The 16,055-nt window shown below is 50.8% G+C and overlaps 6 protein-coding genes across 6 annotated transcripts; 3 read left to right on the forward strand and 3 right to left on the reverse strand.

Moving 5' to 3' along the window:
• Window positions 1-102: 102 nt before the first annotated feature.
• PpBr36_03564 (uncharacterized protein) lies at window positions 103-931 on the forward strand (the record flags this gene model as incomplete). The annotated part of the gene is made up of 4 exons (XM_029890735.1): window positions 103-162; window positions 287-392; window positions 594-696; window positions 865-931. The coding sequence occupies 4 exons, from the start codon at window positions 103-105 to the stop codon at window positions 929-931; spliced, it is 336 nt and encodes a 111-aa protein (XP_029754409.1).
• Window positions 932-1,266: 335 nt separating this feature from the next.
• PpBr36_03565 (uncharacterized protein) lies at window positions 1,267-2,836 on the reverse strand (the record flags this gene model as incomplete). Its single annotated transcript, XM_029890736.1, has 3 exons — window positions 1,267-1,639; window positions 1,726-2,629; window positions 2,764-2,836. 3 exons carry the CDS (start codon window positions 2,834-2,836, stop codon window positions 1,267-1,269), a joined length of 1,350 nt encoding a protein of 449 aa, XP_029754410.1.
• A 1,718-nt stretch (window positions 2,837-4,554) lies between these two features.
• PpBr36_03566 (uncharacterized protein) lies at window positions 4,555-6,092 on the forward strand (the record flags this gene model as incomplete). Its single annotated transcript, XM_029890737.1, has 3 exons — window positions 4,555-4,743; window positions 4,881-5,585; window positions 5,682-6,092. 3 exons carry the CDS (start codon window positions 4,555-4,557, stop codon window positions 6,090-6,092), a joined length of 1,305 nt encoding a protein of 434 aa, XP_029754411.1.
• A 1,043-nt stretch (window positions 6,093-7,135) lies between these two features.
• Window positions 7,136-10,399, reverse strand: PpBr36_03567 (uncharacterized protein; the record flags this gene model as incomplete). The annotated part of the gene is made up of 3 exons (XM_029890738.1): window positions 7,136-7,541; window positions 7,628-9,879; window positions 9,971-10,399. 3 exons carry the CDS (start codon window positions 10,397-10,399, stop codon window positions 7,136-7,138), a joined length of 3,087 nt encoding a protein of 1,028 aa, XP_029754412.1.
• Window positions 10,400-10,563: 164 nt separating this feature from the next.
• PpBr36_03568 (uncharacterized protein) lies at window positions 10,564-11,080 on the forward strand (the record flags this gene model as incomplete). The annotated part of the gene is made up of 2 exons (XM_029890739.1): window positions 10,564-10,865; window positions 10,948-11,080. Coding segments are annotated over 2 exons (435 nt in total), but the record flags the coding sequence as incomplete, so codon positions are not given.
• A 3,782-nt stretch (window positions 11,081-14,862) lies between these two features.
• On the reverse strand, window positions 14,863-15,117 carry PpBr36_03569 (uncharacterized protein; the record flags this gene model as incomplete). The annotated part of the gene is made up of 1 exon (XM_029890740.1): window positions 14,863-15,117. The coding sequence occupies one exon, from the start codon at window positions 15,115-15,117 to the stop codon at window positions 14,863-14,865; it is 255 nt and encodes an 84-aa protein (XP_029754408.1).
• Between the last annotated feature and the right edge of the window lie 938 nt (window positions 15,118-16,055).

Here is a 16,055-nt window from a genome sequence, read left to right on the forward strand (position 1 = left end):
TGACACGTGCATTATATGCAGTTATTTTTGTTTTGTTTTTTTTAACATCCTCAACCCGGGAGATCTGCAGTTTGATATTCCTCGTGACACAAAACAAGCGCCATGGACCCCAAGACTATCGAGACGCCAGCATCCTGCTATGTGGATTTCTGTCTTGTACCAGTGAGTGCCGGCATCGTTTGATCCATGATCTCATCTCGATTGCAGAACAAGAAAAAAAAGAGAGAAGAAGAAATAGAAACAACAAGCCCTGACAGTCTCTGGCATCCTACGCAAAAAAAAACAGGTCGGCACAGGGAACGTCTCTGTCGCCAACGAGGTAGCGGAGGTACAAAAGCTGCTCAAGGCCTCTGGCCTAAAGTACACCATGCACTCGGCTGGCACGACTGTCGGTGAGTCTCCCACCTTGCACTGTACCTTTTTTTTTTCTTTTCTTTTTTCAAAATCTTTCTTTCTTTCTTTAGTTTTTTTTTATTTTTTATTTTTTATTTTTTTTTTTTTATGGTTGCTTTCTTTTTTATTTCTTGCCATTCATGATTTGATTGCTAGAGTTTCGATGATCTGACGAGAGTATGGGTCCTTGTTTTGCGCAGAGGGCAACTGGGATGAAGTCATGAGGGTCATCGGCCAGGCTCACACCGTCGTGCATCGTGGGGGCGTGCAGCGTGTGCAGACGTCGATGCGTGTTGGATCCAGGTGAGAAACCCTTTCCTTCCCGTTTCCTTTTGGTTATACATCCAAAAAAAAAAAAAAAAAAAAAAAAAAAAAAAAAAAAAAAAAAAAAAAAAAAGAAAAAAAAAGAATCAGTCAAAATCCCTTCCCCGTTGACATGGCCCGCTTCTCACTCTTCTGTGGTTCTTGCAGGACCGACAAGAAACAAACGGCGGAGGACAAGGTCAAGAGGGTCCAGGACATTTTGGCATCTTCGTAGTGAGTGCCACTGTTCGGCGTTCACAGTGTGGAATGCAGTAGAGAGAGTTTGTTGAGTTTGTACAAACCAAATAGGATGTTGACAGCGAAGGCCAAGTCAAAAACATAGAGTCATACGTGGTTCGAGCAATGATAACGTGCACTTTTATTATGTTATTCGCTTTCTTTGTACATCCCATCCCCAATCCCCAATTTCCATCCCTCACTCCCATGTTTGCCTACTTTGCATGCATCTAATACTTGCCATCCCAACAATTCTGGTTTCAGCATACCGACCGTACCGAAAAACCGGCAAGTAATATTAAAGTCGACCCCTTTTGAAACAACCCAGGCCGTCTACGCTCGTTGAGTCATCCTCTTGCTCGACTTGCGCATCTGCTTCTCGCGCTCCTTCTCAAGATACTTCTTCTGGGCCTTGGCATCCAGGGCGTTGAGCTCTGCGTCACGCTTGGCTTTGCGCGCCTTCTCGCGCTCGGCTGCCCTCTCCTCGGCCTTTTCCTCCTCGCCAGCCTTTTGGATCTGACGAATAGTCTCATCTCGAACAACCTTCACCTTGCGCATAACCTCTGCGCGGAAGTGACCGACCTGCGTGAGATGGTCGGGCAGGCGAATGAAGTACTGGAAGATGGGCACGAGGTTGGTATAATCATTGTTACCAGGTAGCCTGTACTTGAGGATGATTCGCTTGCGAGGAGTAGTTTGCGCGACACTGCAAGCTGACGTTAGGATTATTGTCCAACACAGACAAGGGGAAGAGGGCAAGACAACTAGGTAAACGACGGGACAAAAACTCACGTGGTTGGCTTGTCAACAGGTTGGTCGGAAACAATGATGTAGTCCAGGAGATCACCAGCCTGCTTGGCTACCTCGATGAGCTGAGGTGTTAGGAGGGCATCGGTGATCTCGGCGCTCTCACTCATGACGCTCAACCAGGGAGGAAGCTTGGGGTGATCCTTGGTGAAGGTAATGGAAACGTCATAGCGATCCTCGCGAAGCTCCTTCATGCGGTCTTTGTTCACAAGGGCCCAAACAAAGTTGTCATAGGTGCTCTTGTTGTCCTTGGTCCGCAGCTCGGTGCTTCCCGGGACTGCCGGCACGACCAAGTTCTCCTTGCCGTCGAAAGGGTAGATGGTCGCCTCGACAGTGTCCTCCGGTGTGGGAATACTGTCGATCAAGAAGCTCAGAAGCATCTCGGGGAAGGTGATGAGCGGGTTGAAGCGCTTGAGCAGGGTCATCTTGACGTCCATGAAGGCCACATTTTGACGGCCAGTCGCATATGTCGCGAACTCAAAGAGGGAGGCTTCCCTGAGGAGCTTCTCGCCGCGGGACTCGTTCAGGGTCTGGAGCGCGGCCATGAGCTCGTCGCCCTCTTTGTCCCCAATGTTGGCCGGGACACCGGCATACCCAACCAGTGAGAACTCGGAGGCGAGGGGTTTGGCATGCGCGCGCATCCATTTACGAGCCTTCGTCCGGTTCAGACTGGCGCCAATGAGGTGGAGAACTAGAACGACAAAGATGCAGGCCAGAACGATTCCTTCATTTCTGAACTCGCTCAGCGAGTGTCTTTCATGAATGTTGTACCATTTCGTCCAGGGCACTGCCGTTGGCTGGCTGCCACCTAGCGTGGGGGTGCTGTCGCTGGTGAGGGGAGCCGCCGCCGGAGTTGGGTCAGGGACCTTGGAAGCAAAGTCGGCGAAGTCTGGTCGAATTTTAATGGTTCGTTAGCGGTAGTCAGAGTGATTAGATGCTTGTCAAGAACGATATAGCTGAGCAGGCAAGATGTGAATGGCGTCCAGCCTGAAAAATAAATATAGAGCAGAAGGATATTAGTACCTGAATCACCGCCTGCTGGCTGCTTCGCAGGGGCCTTGCCGCCCCCAAATAGGTTCTTGACGATGTCAGCCATGATGGTCAATGGCTCGTGTCGTCAATGGGGCTCGATGCGAGGAACAAAACCGAGGCAAGGAGGAGGTGCAAAATTGCCAACCGCGCGATTTCCCCAAAATCCCACTGGTCTTGGATGGTAGGGCCGTGCACCTGGAGACTCGCTAACACCAAGTTGTAATATCAACCAGAGGAAGCTGTGGAGTAAATGCGGGGGCGGCTGGCCCTGAACACCCAACATTTGATGAACTGAAAGGATCAGTACAGGGTAGGTTGAAGGGAGACCCCAAGAGATGATCTGCAGCTGCAAGTAAGGGTGATTACATGCCAAGATACCTACCTACCAACGTCAAGCTTCTTTGGAAACCTAACAAGGTCTGGATTAGTAGTGGGAGAACCTGAAGTATAGAGCGCAAGAAGAAACCAAAGCGAGAGTAGGTCTCTTCACCTGGGGCGTTCTATGTGGCACGAGAATGTGACCCGTTGTCGAAAGTATTGGGTTGGTAACCTCAATTCCTGGTTCGATTTGGAGGGATCTGACGTAGCTAGCTCAAGCTTACAAGCCCGAGGCACATAAGACGGCACACATTGCAACGAATCCATGGGTTGCACATACAAACTACATTGTCAAACAAAATCAATGGCAGCTTCGAAAGCTCGTCAAGTCTACACTCTTGTTTACGCTTTGCCAACGCGAGGCTAGTACGTGTTGTTCCTCTTCACCCAAGTCCAACATGAAGCAAGGATACACTTGGCATGTTTGCAGGCGGCCTCTCTGACATAACTAAGGCCTAGGACGGACGCTTTAGTTGCGTGCAAGGACCAAAGCCAATCGGGCCAAGCGGGCCAACGCCGTCACAATTTTTCCGCGCCGAAAGTATAGCCCGTCAGCGTTTAGTGCTGTAAGCCACCCAAATGGTCTAATCAGCCTGACAACTTGCCCCATGTACATACAATGGGTACGTACCTCTATACAGTACGATATCTCCCTGTCCCGCATACGTACTACTCAGGAGGTACGTTAGCAACTCTAGCTACCTGGTACTCTGCGCAAGGTGTTTCAACCGATGCTCGAGCGCACCGAGGTACTCAAGGTACCTACACAAAAAGTTCTTTGCAGGTCTAATCTCCGATCGCCGAGTGATCGATGCTGCCTTTCCTCCTTTGGCCATCTAATATATGGTGGGTCCGGGATGAAAGAAACAGTGGGACTGGCTCGGGATGGACCACTATGGTGGGAGTGGGAGGGTCACTAACGTTGCAGTAACAGTGGGAGGTACCTACAATAAATGGCGGCTGTCGAAAACAAACAATAGTCTAAGAGGAGAAAAAAAAAAAAAAAAAAAAAAGGAGATGAACCCGCTTGGCAATTTCACGGCCGCGCCGGACACCGACTTACGCTTCTATACGCCATCTTCCGTATTCATTCAGCTGTTGTCTGTCAATCCGGTCTTTTCTGGAATCAAACCTCGAAAACTATAAAATGCGAACCAAAGCCGTTTGAGATACCGTCGAATGCTGCTGCAACTCAACTCCACCTGCTTGAACTAGTGGTACAGCACACATTGGTCATTCAGTCCAATCGCCTGACGACATACCTATCTTACCCGAAGGAGGTCAAGGTTTCGTCGCAACTTGACGCACCCCGGCCCCCCGAGGAAGAAGCTGTAACTCTAGAGGAAACCATCGGGGTACAAACGTCACGGCCACCCTTAAAAGCTGCTCTGGTTCGCTCACACCATGGCGACTTCGGAGCCGTTTCCACTCCTGAGCACCTCAGCCGATCAGCTACACAACGCTGCAGACCGTGTTTCCGCCTCTGCTGTCCGGAGGCGGAGACAATCTAGCGGCCTGGGTTCCGAGTTGCGCGTGGGCGATACGGGAGCCCCCGGCCTGGCTACAAGCATCGCCAATATGGGCCAGAACAAAGTAAGTAGTTGTCATGATGCTTGCTTCAGGTTGCTTGGGTTGCAACCCAACCTGCGCTCGATTTCCGCTTCTCCAAACCGGTCTTTTCTTAGCCTTGCTCAGTCACTGACAACGCCCTCTGCTCTTGCACTCGACAGGATGTCACCAAGCGTGCTCCTCGCAGACGCAAGGCCTACTTCCGCAGGTTCAAACAATTCGCCACCAAGCACACCTGCGTCCTGCCCCTTGTGCTACTCTCCATATTCCTCTCGCTTTACGCCATCAACCCAACCGAATCAAACCCCGTCAGCCGCTTCATTTTCCTATCTTACGAACTACCGCCTGAGGCTCCGGGCAAGCCCCCACAATATGGAAAGGGCCGCTGGGATATCGCCTTCGTCACCTTCTATACTATTGTTCTTTCCTTCACGCGTGAGTTTATCATGCAGGAGCTTTTGCGGCCCCTCTCGCGTTATGCTGGCGTCAAGAGCCGCGGAAAGCAAGCCCGTTTCATGGAGCAGGCCTATACGGCAATTTACTTTGCCATCCTCGGACCCGCTGGCATGTATGTCATGAGCCGCACCCCGGTTTGGTACTTCAACACTCGCGGCATGTACGAGAACTTCCCGCACAAGACCCACGAGGCCTACTTCAAGTTTTATTACCTCTTCCAAGCCGCCTACTGGGCCCAGCAAGCTATCGTCCTCGTCCTCGGCATGGAGAAGCCTCGGAAGGACTTCAAGGAGCTGATTGCCCACCACATTGTGTCCCTGGCCCTTATTGCTCTCAGCTACCGCTTTCACTTCACCTACATTGGCCTTGCCGTCTATGTCACCCATGACATTAGCGATTTCTTCCTCGCTGTAAGTCAAGAATGCCGATGTGTCGTTATCAGACAACTCAACGAAGGACGCAAGATGAACCGCCTCCGCTAACTTCTTTCTTTTGTCTAACCGCAGACGGCCAAGTTAATGAACTACATCGACCACGCCCTCACTGGGCCTTACTTTGCCTTTTTCATGGGCGTCTGGATCTACCTCCGTCATTTCATCAACCTGCGCATCATCTGGAGTTTGCTCACCGAGTTCCAGACTGTCGGCCCCTTTGAGCTGAACTGGGAAACCCAGCAGTACAAGTGCCGCCTGTCGCAGGTCATAACACTGAGCTTGTTGTCTTCGCTCCAGGCTTTGAACCTCTTCTGGCTGTTCTTCATCGTCCGCATCGCCTACCGCTTCGTCTTTAACGACAACCTTAGGGACGACCGCTCCGATGTCGAGAGCGAAGCCGAGGACTCGGCCGGCCCCGCCGCCACCGCCACGGCCAACGGAGCGTCAACGGCGAACGGCTCGGCCATCAAGAAGAGGAAATAGACGGCTTAGGGCGCGATGTGTCCCACTGCCCATGTCGCTACGCCCTGATTCCTTGGCTTGTTTTGGATAAGACTCGATCTGGACCGCAAACAAAGGAAGGGCTTGCGTACAATCTACTTCCATCTGATGTGTACAACCACAGCTTGCTTGAGTACAGGAGTATTATATATAAGCAATGGTTACGAGATGCGAAGCGGAGAAAGAAAAAACGAGGGCAAATTTCGGTTATTAATCTCAGGCCCCATGCTGCAGGGACCACGATTACCTTTTGCGTGACTTGACATTGTATGCCTAGTCGCCAGGGTGCATGATAATGAAGGGGTACGGCTTTTGTTTTTCTTCTTGTAAATATGTTAAGCATAGCTAGTCACCTGTTTAATAAGTTAGGGTAGCAGTGTAGGTTCCGATAATTGGATCTCCATTTTTCACCAGTCTATATTCCACTGAGCGGTCAAGAATTTTGTAGACTGATGTAGTTCAGGCCTTCAACAAAGTCGTATTGATCAAGTTTCTGGAAATCCAGACCAGATTATGGCGTTCCTTGACTCTGAAGCTAGAAAAAAAAAATAGGTAAACAAGGTTGAGGAGGATCTCTAATGGAATCCCAGTCATCTACAAGGTTAGAACAACCGGCCTTTGCTGGCGTCTAGGCGAAATCTCAACCTTTCCTGGGACTTAAATCCCGATTGCGTTTTATATAAACCAGACAAAAGCGCCGCCCATGCTATGACAAACAATTATGACAAGAGGCAATGAAAATCTTCCAGGAAAAGGAAAGATTAAAGAAAAAGAAACAGAAAAAAAAAGTCTGGGAAAAATCGTCGCTCGTGAGTCGAGAAAATGAGGAATCGTTGCAGATGCTTCGGTAGTGCCCCAAGAATAGTGCAAGTTGTTTAGAAACTCTCCCTAGTGTACTGCTTGGGCATTACAGATGGGTGGCTCGGAAGATAGTTTTGTTGAGAGGAAAAAAAAAAAAAAAGATGAAGGAGAGGCAAACCCATAAAGCTGAAGCGAAATGTACAGAAACGTTATATAACCTCCCACTATAAATCGGGTGGGGGTGGTTGATTGGTTGTCTTATTATCATTAGGGGGCTTTGTGTGTGTATCATCATCCGACGTGGACGATTCTTCAGACAATGCATTCGTTGTCTGAAGGACTGTCGATGAGCCGGCACTGGTGTTGCCGTAGCAGCCATCGCTGTCGTCTGTGTGATCCTGCTGCTTGCCACTGGCCTTGGCAAACTTGGCCTGCCTGGCTAGCTTTTCTGCTCGTCGAGCAGCGTCGCGGGCTTCCATAGCAGCCCTCTCCGCCTTGCTCTGTTTCTCCCACATGGAAGCGTACTTGCCATTCAACTTGAGGAGTTCCGAGTGGGTGCCTTTCTCGGCGATCATGCCTGCCCGGAGCACAATGATTTGATCGGCGTGGGTGATGGTAGAGAGACGGTGCCTGTGGAATCAGTGGTTGATTAGCGGGGACAGCCTCTCCGAAGCAGCGCTACAATTGCAGCAAGCAGATGAATATTCTCAACTTACGCGATAATCAGCAACGTTCGGTCTTGACCCAGGTGGTTTCCATTGATCAACTGGGACTGGATCTGTTGCTCCGTCTCACTATCAAGAGCCGAAGTAGCCTCGTCAAGCATGATGATTCGTGGTTGCTTGAGTATCAACCGAGCAATCGCAACACGCTGTTTCTCACCACCGCTTAACCGAAGACCACGCTCGCCAACCTTGGTGTTATAGCCTTCGGGGAAGCTCATTATACGGTCGTGTATGCTTGCAGACTTGCAAGCCTCGTATACTTGTTCGTCGGTGGCATCCTGGTTGGCGTATCTCAGGTTGTACATAATAGACTCATTGAAGAGAATGGTATCTTGCGGGACAACTCCAATTGCTCGCCGAACCGAGTCGATGGTGAGATCTTTCACGTCGTGGCCGTCGACCTCTATGCTGCCCTCGTGGCAGTTGTAATACCGGAACATGAGGCGGAATATGGTAGACTTGCCGCCACCAGATTCACCAACAAAAGCAGTGGTGGTGCCCGGCTTGCATTCAAAGGAAATGTCCTTCAAGGCCGGCCGCTTTCCATCGTACCAGAACTTGACCTTGTTCCAGCGGATGTGCCCTTTGCTGGGAGGAAGTGGGCGAACCCCCGGCCGGTCGACCACTGTCGGCGAGATTTTGAAAAGCTCCAGAAGCCGCTCGCCTGATATCATGGCCTGTTGCACGGTCCGGTAGAACGTGCCGAAGAAGTTCAGCGGCCCTTGCAGTTGGCCCAGGTACGTGATCAGCATTGCAAACTGACCAATCGTCTTGGCACCAATTACGACGTCGTAAGCCCCGATAATCAAGAGAAGCAGCATCCCCACCATGAAAACCAGGTTTTGGCAGATGTTCATGTTGTTAATGCCCCACGTGACATTGGCCTCGGCCGCCTGGTAGTTGCGGATGGCTTGGCGATACCGATTAAACTCAAAATCCTCGGCGTTGAAGTATTTGACCGTTTCATAGCTTACGATGGAGTCGTTCTTGACTGCCTCCTCTTCCCTGTCTGCGTTGACCATTTCTCGTCGCTGATCCGCCCGAGTGGCCGCCATGCGCACGGTAAGGAACAGGTATGCGAAGGTCATGACGGAGACGCACACAGCGTAGACACTGTTGAAAGACCAGCCAAAGTAAAAAATGGCGATAAAGAGGTCGATAAGGGTGGGAAACACCTGGAATGTAACCTGTTCGAGAAACTGGTTGATGGACGCCCCCTTATTTAGCGCGGACAAGACCTCGCCAGTCCTTTTGGAGAGGTGGAAATCGAGAGAGAGCGAGTGGACATGTTCAAAAGCTGCCGAGGTCAGCGCGCGGTAGCAGTATTGGGACACAGGAATCCAAAGAATGGCTCTTATGGATCCCAACAGTCCCGACTGCCCCTGCAGCATTTTGGTCCCGATCAGCAGAGCAAGATCTCGCCAGGGCATGGTGCGGCCGTCCACAGTATTGAGCGTCTCTTGCAAGCTGTCCACAAGGCGGCCTGTCTGGATAGGCACTACAACGTTGACCATGCGCTGAAAAATGAGAATGACGAAGCAGAGCAATACAACCAGTTGGAGGTTTCTCGAGTCTCGCGGCCACAGGTAAGGAAAGAAGAGCGAGTATCCTCTCGCATATTCCCACCACGTCTTGTGTGGCAGCTTGTTTGGACGATAGAAGGCTGCCTCAGCCTCGCGATTTGGCCCACCAGACTGTCCGTTGACAGGCCCCTGAGCGGCATTAGCCATGCCGTTCTGACTGCTGCGCCTGTTCTCGCGGTCGCGGCCATTGCCGTTCATGGTAACGTATCCATTTTGTGATGTTTGACGCTGGCCGAGGAGTGGAGTAGTCTCGTCGTTGCCATTATCACGATTCCTCCGCGATCCGCTCCTTCGACGGTTCTGAACCTGCGACTGGCTCTGAGGCTGGGTTTCTGCCTCCTGCTCACGCTTTTCTGCCACGGTGAAAGTTCGTCGTCCAGCAAGACTCAGATATAGAGCCAAGACGCCGATCAAGTTAGCAACGCGAAAAGCGCCAATGGTAAGGTCGGCAATATCGTTTCCAGCTGGCCCGGTAAGGTTCTCGTTCGACGTAGCCGTGTAGGATTCCGAAACTCGAGCAAAGAGCGCGCCGAGGACAACGCTCTCAGTTACAAGGCTGACGGACCAAACCAATAAGTGAACAAAGTTAGGGCTATCCTGCCAGTCGAACAGTGTCAGTAGCACATAGCCGTAAAGTGAACCGGTTCCGACGACATAGACCTGTTGAGCCGCTATGTTAGTTTGAATACAATAAGGGAGTCCTTGGTGTAGAGGGTTCTTTTTTTCGCCTCGCCATCTTTTTTTCACGTACAAAAGACTCCTCCCGGCACCACCATTGTTGCGGTGCTTTATCAGCAATGTAGGATGTTTTTGGCAACAGGCGGTCAGCGTTGGCCATGACCTGGACTGCCAAGTTTGCTGCATTTGCGAGAAACGAGAGGACTATCAAAGTAGTCGCACCCTGGAAAGTCCGTCGAGAGGCGCGGCCGAAAGAACCCTCTGTGATGTCTGTCACGGCAGGATTCCGGCGCATCTTGGTCACAGGCAGGGGGCGGCCGCCAGGGCCCTTGGCCTCCGTCTGCAAAGCATTCTCCTCTCTCTGGCTGGTAAAAACCCCATGAAGGGCTGTGGCCAATATAAAAGTAATGAGGAGGATGAGGGGTGAGAGAAGCTGGGACCAGGAGTATACGGCTTCGGTCAGCGGGCTGCGGTTGGACTGAATCAACGTGAGGTCGTCCATAGCTATTTGCGCTGAAGATGGGACAAAATATGGTAAGCAATGAGTTATCACACTTGGCTGCTCGAGCCAGCCAGGGCCGTGGTTTGGTTTTACTCCCGAGGGATGAACATACAATCCAGAGAAAACACGCTGGGCTGAAAGCCGGGGTTTGTTATCACGTAGGTTCTAAATCCTCGGGATCATCTCTCCCTGGTACTGAGTGGCGACAAAGCCGCGCTTCTGCAAAGCGAGGCCGTGATCTTTTGGTCTGCTGGTGTGGGGTCGGGGGGGGGGGGGCCACGACAAGAGTTCTTCTCGGTGGCGTCTTGTGCCGGGTATCGATGAGGCGAAATTTGTTGCCGAACAGGGTCCTGCAGGATCAAAGGGGGCCCGGCAAGGTGGTCCAGCAAAGGACTCCAGGTAAGGCTCCAGAGAAGAGGCAGCTGATGTTGACAGGGAAGCCGGGCTGGCGCGGCGGAGCAGCTAAGTATATGCGATCGGTATGCAGATCTAAGTGGGCGTGGGGTGTATGTGTGCGTGCCGTTTCGGACAGTTCGTTCGAATTTTAGAACCAGGAGTGCCGCACGTAGCCGGCGTGCACAGAAGACAAAAGATCTAACGGTTGGGAAACCAAACCGGGTCCGCAAGCAGGTGATCGATCTGACGGGGGCGACTCAGGCTAGTACGGAGTACGGCCCTTGATGGTGGGTGGGCTTGGTAGCGCAGCCACGGAGGTACAGCCTCAACAGCGGTCCTGGGACACCAATTCAAAATAAAAAAATAAAAAAAAATTGAAGCGAGCGAATGTTGACGGTCGTGGAGGCGGGCTGTCGAGAATGGCGTCGAGAGGATATTGATGGCGGTGGAGAACAAGCAGAGAAGGACTCGAGACTCGACAAAAACAATGGGTCGAGGGATCTGCCACCGGGAGGCCTCTACTTTGAACCGCAGATGGAGCGAGGAGAAAAGAGAGAGAGAGAGGAAGTAAAAAAAGAAAAAAAGAAAAAGGAAAAAAAGGAAGACCACAAGAGCAAAAGAAGAAAAATTCAAAATCCAAACGAAAATCAAGAGACATAGAGAGAGTGAGAGAGAGAAAAAAAAATTAACAAAGATAAAATCAAATAATAAAAAATAATGGAATAGCCGACCGACACAACAGCAGCCTGCTTGTGTTGCTGCCGTCTGCAGTGCAGCACAGGTGGGTGTGTGCGAAACGAATTGGCGGGTGGAGGGTGTGTGCAGAAACAGTAGTGGGGCTTGCAGGTGACTTTCACCGGCAGCCTAGTGGCAAACCGATTGATCGTTCTTGATTAGTCCCGAATAGTAGCGGACTGTTCCGGACTGTACACCGAGTCAAGTTTGTCCTTCCACAAACAAGCAAGAAAAAGGAGCGGGTATCCGTAGACACACAAATGAGCAACACAAATAATACGGGAAGACAGGATGGCTCTATTTCTGGGTTCGCAAGTCTACATTGGTAACGGTTCCGCATCCAAGGGAGCACACGAGCAAACAAGGCAATTAGGGGTCTTCTTGCCGGGCAGGCCCTGGTTCCGTGAACCTGCCTCTCTGTCCCTCTCACACTCGGGTGTCCACCGCCAGACAGACAAGACTCGCGGCTGTCTGTCAAGTTAGGTAACATGCACACAGGGCCGAGGATTCTAATTTTTAGCGCCCTGTGATACGACCACGAGCGTGAAGCTAGCTTGGGGTCAGTGGAGGTCAGATCAGGTCTGGTCAGCCCAGACGTGCTTACGCAAGGCGATCAAAGGCAAAATCCGATGTCAGGATTTTTATTATTTACCTACAAAGTAGAGGGATGGTTTTTTTTTTTTTTTTTCTGTTCAAACGCCTTTCGAAAGACGTTCCGCTCCGAATTGCTTCTTTGCTCTGTGAATTGGTTTCTCCTCCTCTCGAGATCCTGGGATTCACTTGCTTCTTGTTTTTTCACAGCCTTCAATTTCTCGTCGCGTGGTGCTTACCATGCACTTACTTGCCTGGACCCAGAAGCCTGGCGGTTGAAGCCCAGGTACAGCCTCCCTGGGCCCACCTTGGGCTAAGGTCCGACTGGGGACCTCGTTCTCAAAAGTGGGCTTGGGGTGTGTGACTCTGTGTGGATTTCTGGGATGGCCGTCGAAGCAAGTTCCCAGTTGAGGTCTCCTTGCAGATGACCTAGAGGCTAGACGCGGAGAGTCAGACACACAAGGACGTGTCATACGTAGTCACAGTCGGTGCTAAGTTAGGGCGAGGGTAGGTACTGCGTAGTTACGTAGTACTTTAGTAGTCGGGTAGGCAGGCAGGCGAGCAGTAGGTGTCGGCCATATTAGCACAAGCCAGACAGACAGTGGCCAAGAAAAAGCAAGCTGCCTTCCCCAAGATCTGAGAATGCCGTATGCACAGGCGCCCTGGCCTGTGTGAAAAGGAAAGACGTGGTACTGTAGGTAATTAGGGCGACCCCAAGCGCCCCAATGCGCCCGTTGCTCCGTTGAAGCCATCGACTAAAAAGAAAAAGACTGGAGACTGGAGACCGCCGTCTGGATCCGGCAGTGCCACCGCTCCACAAACCCTGAAGCGGCGGCCAATGTTAGCTGTTACTATATGCTTTGAGAGGCAGGTCAGACAGATGACAGGGATATACTATATACTGTACTGTACTGTCCCTCAAAACTCGTGGGTGCTTACGGTACATACTATGGTATCCAATAGTAATAGATACTATTTGCTTGTAGTCTACTTTTCTGTAGGAGTGGAGGAGGTCTTCTAGAGTCTCGACTCTGCCCAGAATACCGGATTCGACCAAGATCAACAACGAGGCGCGGCTCGGTTCGCTGACAATGCGTCTAAAAAAGTAAAAATAAAAGAAACTTAGGATAAAATCAACGAGAAAAAAACATTGGAATGGGGTTTTCCGAGCGATCAAAAAGTTGTCAATGTGCAGAAAGATGCTTTTTCTTCTAGTCCTGCTGCCATAAAGTTGGGTGAGAAAACTTGGCTTCGGACGAACCAATGGGGAACCAATAGTGAACCTATCAGAGCAAAGATGACGGTCGCCAAAATAAGGGATAAAAGGAAGGGAGGAAAGAAGCTTCGTTCCACGTGGAACGAGTGAGTTGCCAAAAGCAGCAATCAATCAACAGCAAAGAAAGGCCCGAAGCAACAAATGGGTAATCGAGATGGACACACCGGACGAAAAAAAAAAAAAAAAAAAAAAAGTGAACGGATACGTCGTTCGTCTCTGGGATGGTCGAATTGGATAAAGCCTCCCTCACCCACCATGTCTGCCGGTAAATCGATACCTTGCATGATGGAAGGATGGGCCAACGTCAGGGTGCATTGAAGTAGGTGAGGAATGGATGGATGGTACTTTACGGCGTACATTTCGTGCCTGATTAGGTACCTGATTTTCGCAACCAATCCTTTGCTTGATGCCATTGGATCCCCTCCGACCTGAACGAGGTAATGACATCGAGCCTACTAATAACTGTATCGAACAGACATAATTTAGGGAGCCGCTTGAGGCCGTAAGATGCCTCGCTTCGCGTCACTATGGGTTGCCGATCGTACTGCATTGGGCTACCTACATTTGATTTACATGTAGGTAAGAAGCCAATCGACGCATAGGTCTTGTTATTTCGCAGGAGAATTGACATGGCTGGCATGGCTAAAATAAACCCCAGCAACCACCAGCCATGTTACCAAAACTCTACTGTATAGCCCCAAACAAAACATCTCCGCACTTCTGACTACGAGTACGCCCTCCGGCAATCGATCGTCATAGTGTAACTTGAGGTGGACCCGAATCTCAACTCGAGGGAGTGTATTCGATGTGATTGATAATTTTATTACTAGGCCATTCTGCACCGAGTAAACCCGAGGGCGCATATAGAAAGTCTAGACCGCTCTGCTGACAGGGGTGAGGGCCAATCGGAAACAGGCAAAAAGAAGTGAGAGGTCCTTTTCCGAATTGTCTGTCACACGCTTCAGGCGGCTGTTCCGACTTACTGCTTTTCCCTATCGACACATCTATAAAGCAATTAGCGATTGGCCTATAGCCTTCGGATACTTGCACACTGATTCCAATGCTACACAGGATGGTTATAGTTTGTGCGACAGAAAAAGAAAAAAAAAAGAGAGAGGGAGAGGTACAATCAGACATCCATACGACAATCAGCAATAGCCATAGTGTGTACGCGAAGGGGACAGGTCCCGTTCGCCTTGGTAAACACGGCTCGCGAGCCTTGGCAATTAAAGCGGTCCTGTTCTACCCTTTGGGTTCTATCCTTCCTGGAAACTTCACCGGTCGGCCAGATTGGGCCACGGAGACACATAACGGTCCATTGCCGCATCAGATCTTGGTGATGTATGGAGTATTTGCAAGCCATGGTGGCAGGCATGAGATGCGAGGTATATTTGTCAAGAGAATGTTATCCGTACTTTGGCGGAACCGCGCACACTCATCTTACTTCACGTGAGTAATTCTTGCGTCACCGCACTTTTGCCTTGCTTCTGGTTGTTTCCAGATTCTTTCTGTCGAGAAGCAAACAAAGAGGACAATAAAACAAAAAAGTGTTGAGGTTCGACACATTTTGCAACCTGCTGCCAAGCAACACACCACGCACACTTTGCACACCTACCCTATAGAGTATGCAGAGTGGGGTATCCTCGTTGTCACCCCCGGAACGGACCAGCCAAACGGCTGTAGCCCGCTCCTTCACCGCTTTTACCTGGAGCGCCAACATTGCAGCTCTCCATGCGCGGCGTGCAGGACGGGCTGCAGTGACCGTTGATATCAGTCTCTGGTCCGTTGACCCACTCCCAATCGTGGCCTGTATATGGATGGGCAAGACTCCGGATATAAACGGGGTGGTTGTTAAGTAAAGTCTATTGGCGCTCAAGTTGTATCAGGACTCTATACTTACTGTCTGCTTATGCTGGGTCCGGCGACAGGCTGTGTCACTAACCGAAGCCCCGACCGCCTTTTCTGTCTACCTTATTTAATATATCTATGACGGATAAGATATTGACATGCGTCTCGTCAAGGTCATTGTCCGACAAGGATGCGTGCTGCGAGAATTCCAGGAAGCCTACCGGGCTTCGTCAATGCTCCCACGTGAAGTGCACTGTGGCTGGTCATGGTACAACCCAAAGTGCACGGCGAGAATAATCACTTTCCGCCCATTGGTCTTTGATCGGTGGTATTTAGTGGGTGTCAAACTGATTAATGGGAACATCTGTAACTGCAGCTGGCCGGCATTGGCAAGCAATGAGACTCCAGTGATCAACGGTGCCGACTGGCATCACAGGATGCGCTCCATACGCAGTATGCTGTGTGTACCGGGGTCGAAAGTACTGCCAACTATGGACTAGGGCAGAATTAGTCCCGTACCAGGTAGACGGGACAAGCAATACTCTTACCAGGCGAGTTCGGGTACGACTAGTCTAGGGCTGCTTGCCCTTGTTCTTCTTCGAATCTAGCTTCTTCCGACATAGCGTCCGCTCACCGGTAGGACTATCAAGGTTTGACCCCGATAATCAGCGCTCATCCTGAGGGCAAGTCTGCGTAGACAACCGTCGGCAAGTATATCAAGCGCAAGTTGCGCGGGTGCTTCAATAGTGGTACAAACGCTTGCCGGGCCAGCTGTTCAAAAGAGTGCAACCTAGGTACTCTCATAGGACC

This window comes from Pyricularia pennisetigena, chromosome 3 (genome assembly GCF_004337985.1).
Source record: "Pyricularia pennisetigena strain Br36 chromosome 3, whole genome shotgun sequence".
Taxonomy (NCBI): domain Eukaryota; kingdom Fungi; phylum Ascomycota; class Sordariomycetes; order Magnaporthales; family Pyriculariaceae; genus Pyricularia; species Pyricularia pennisetigena.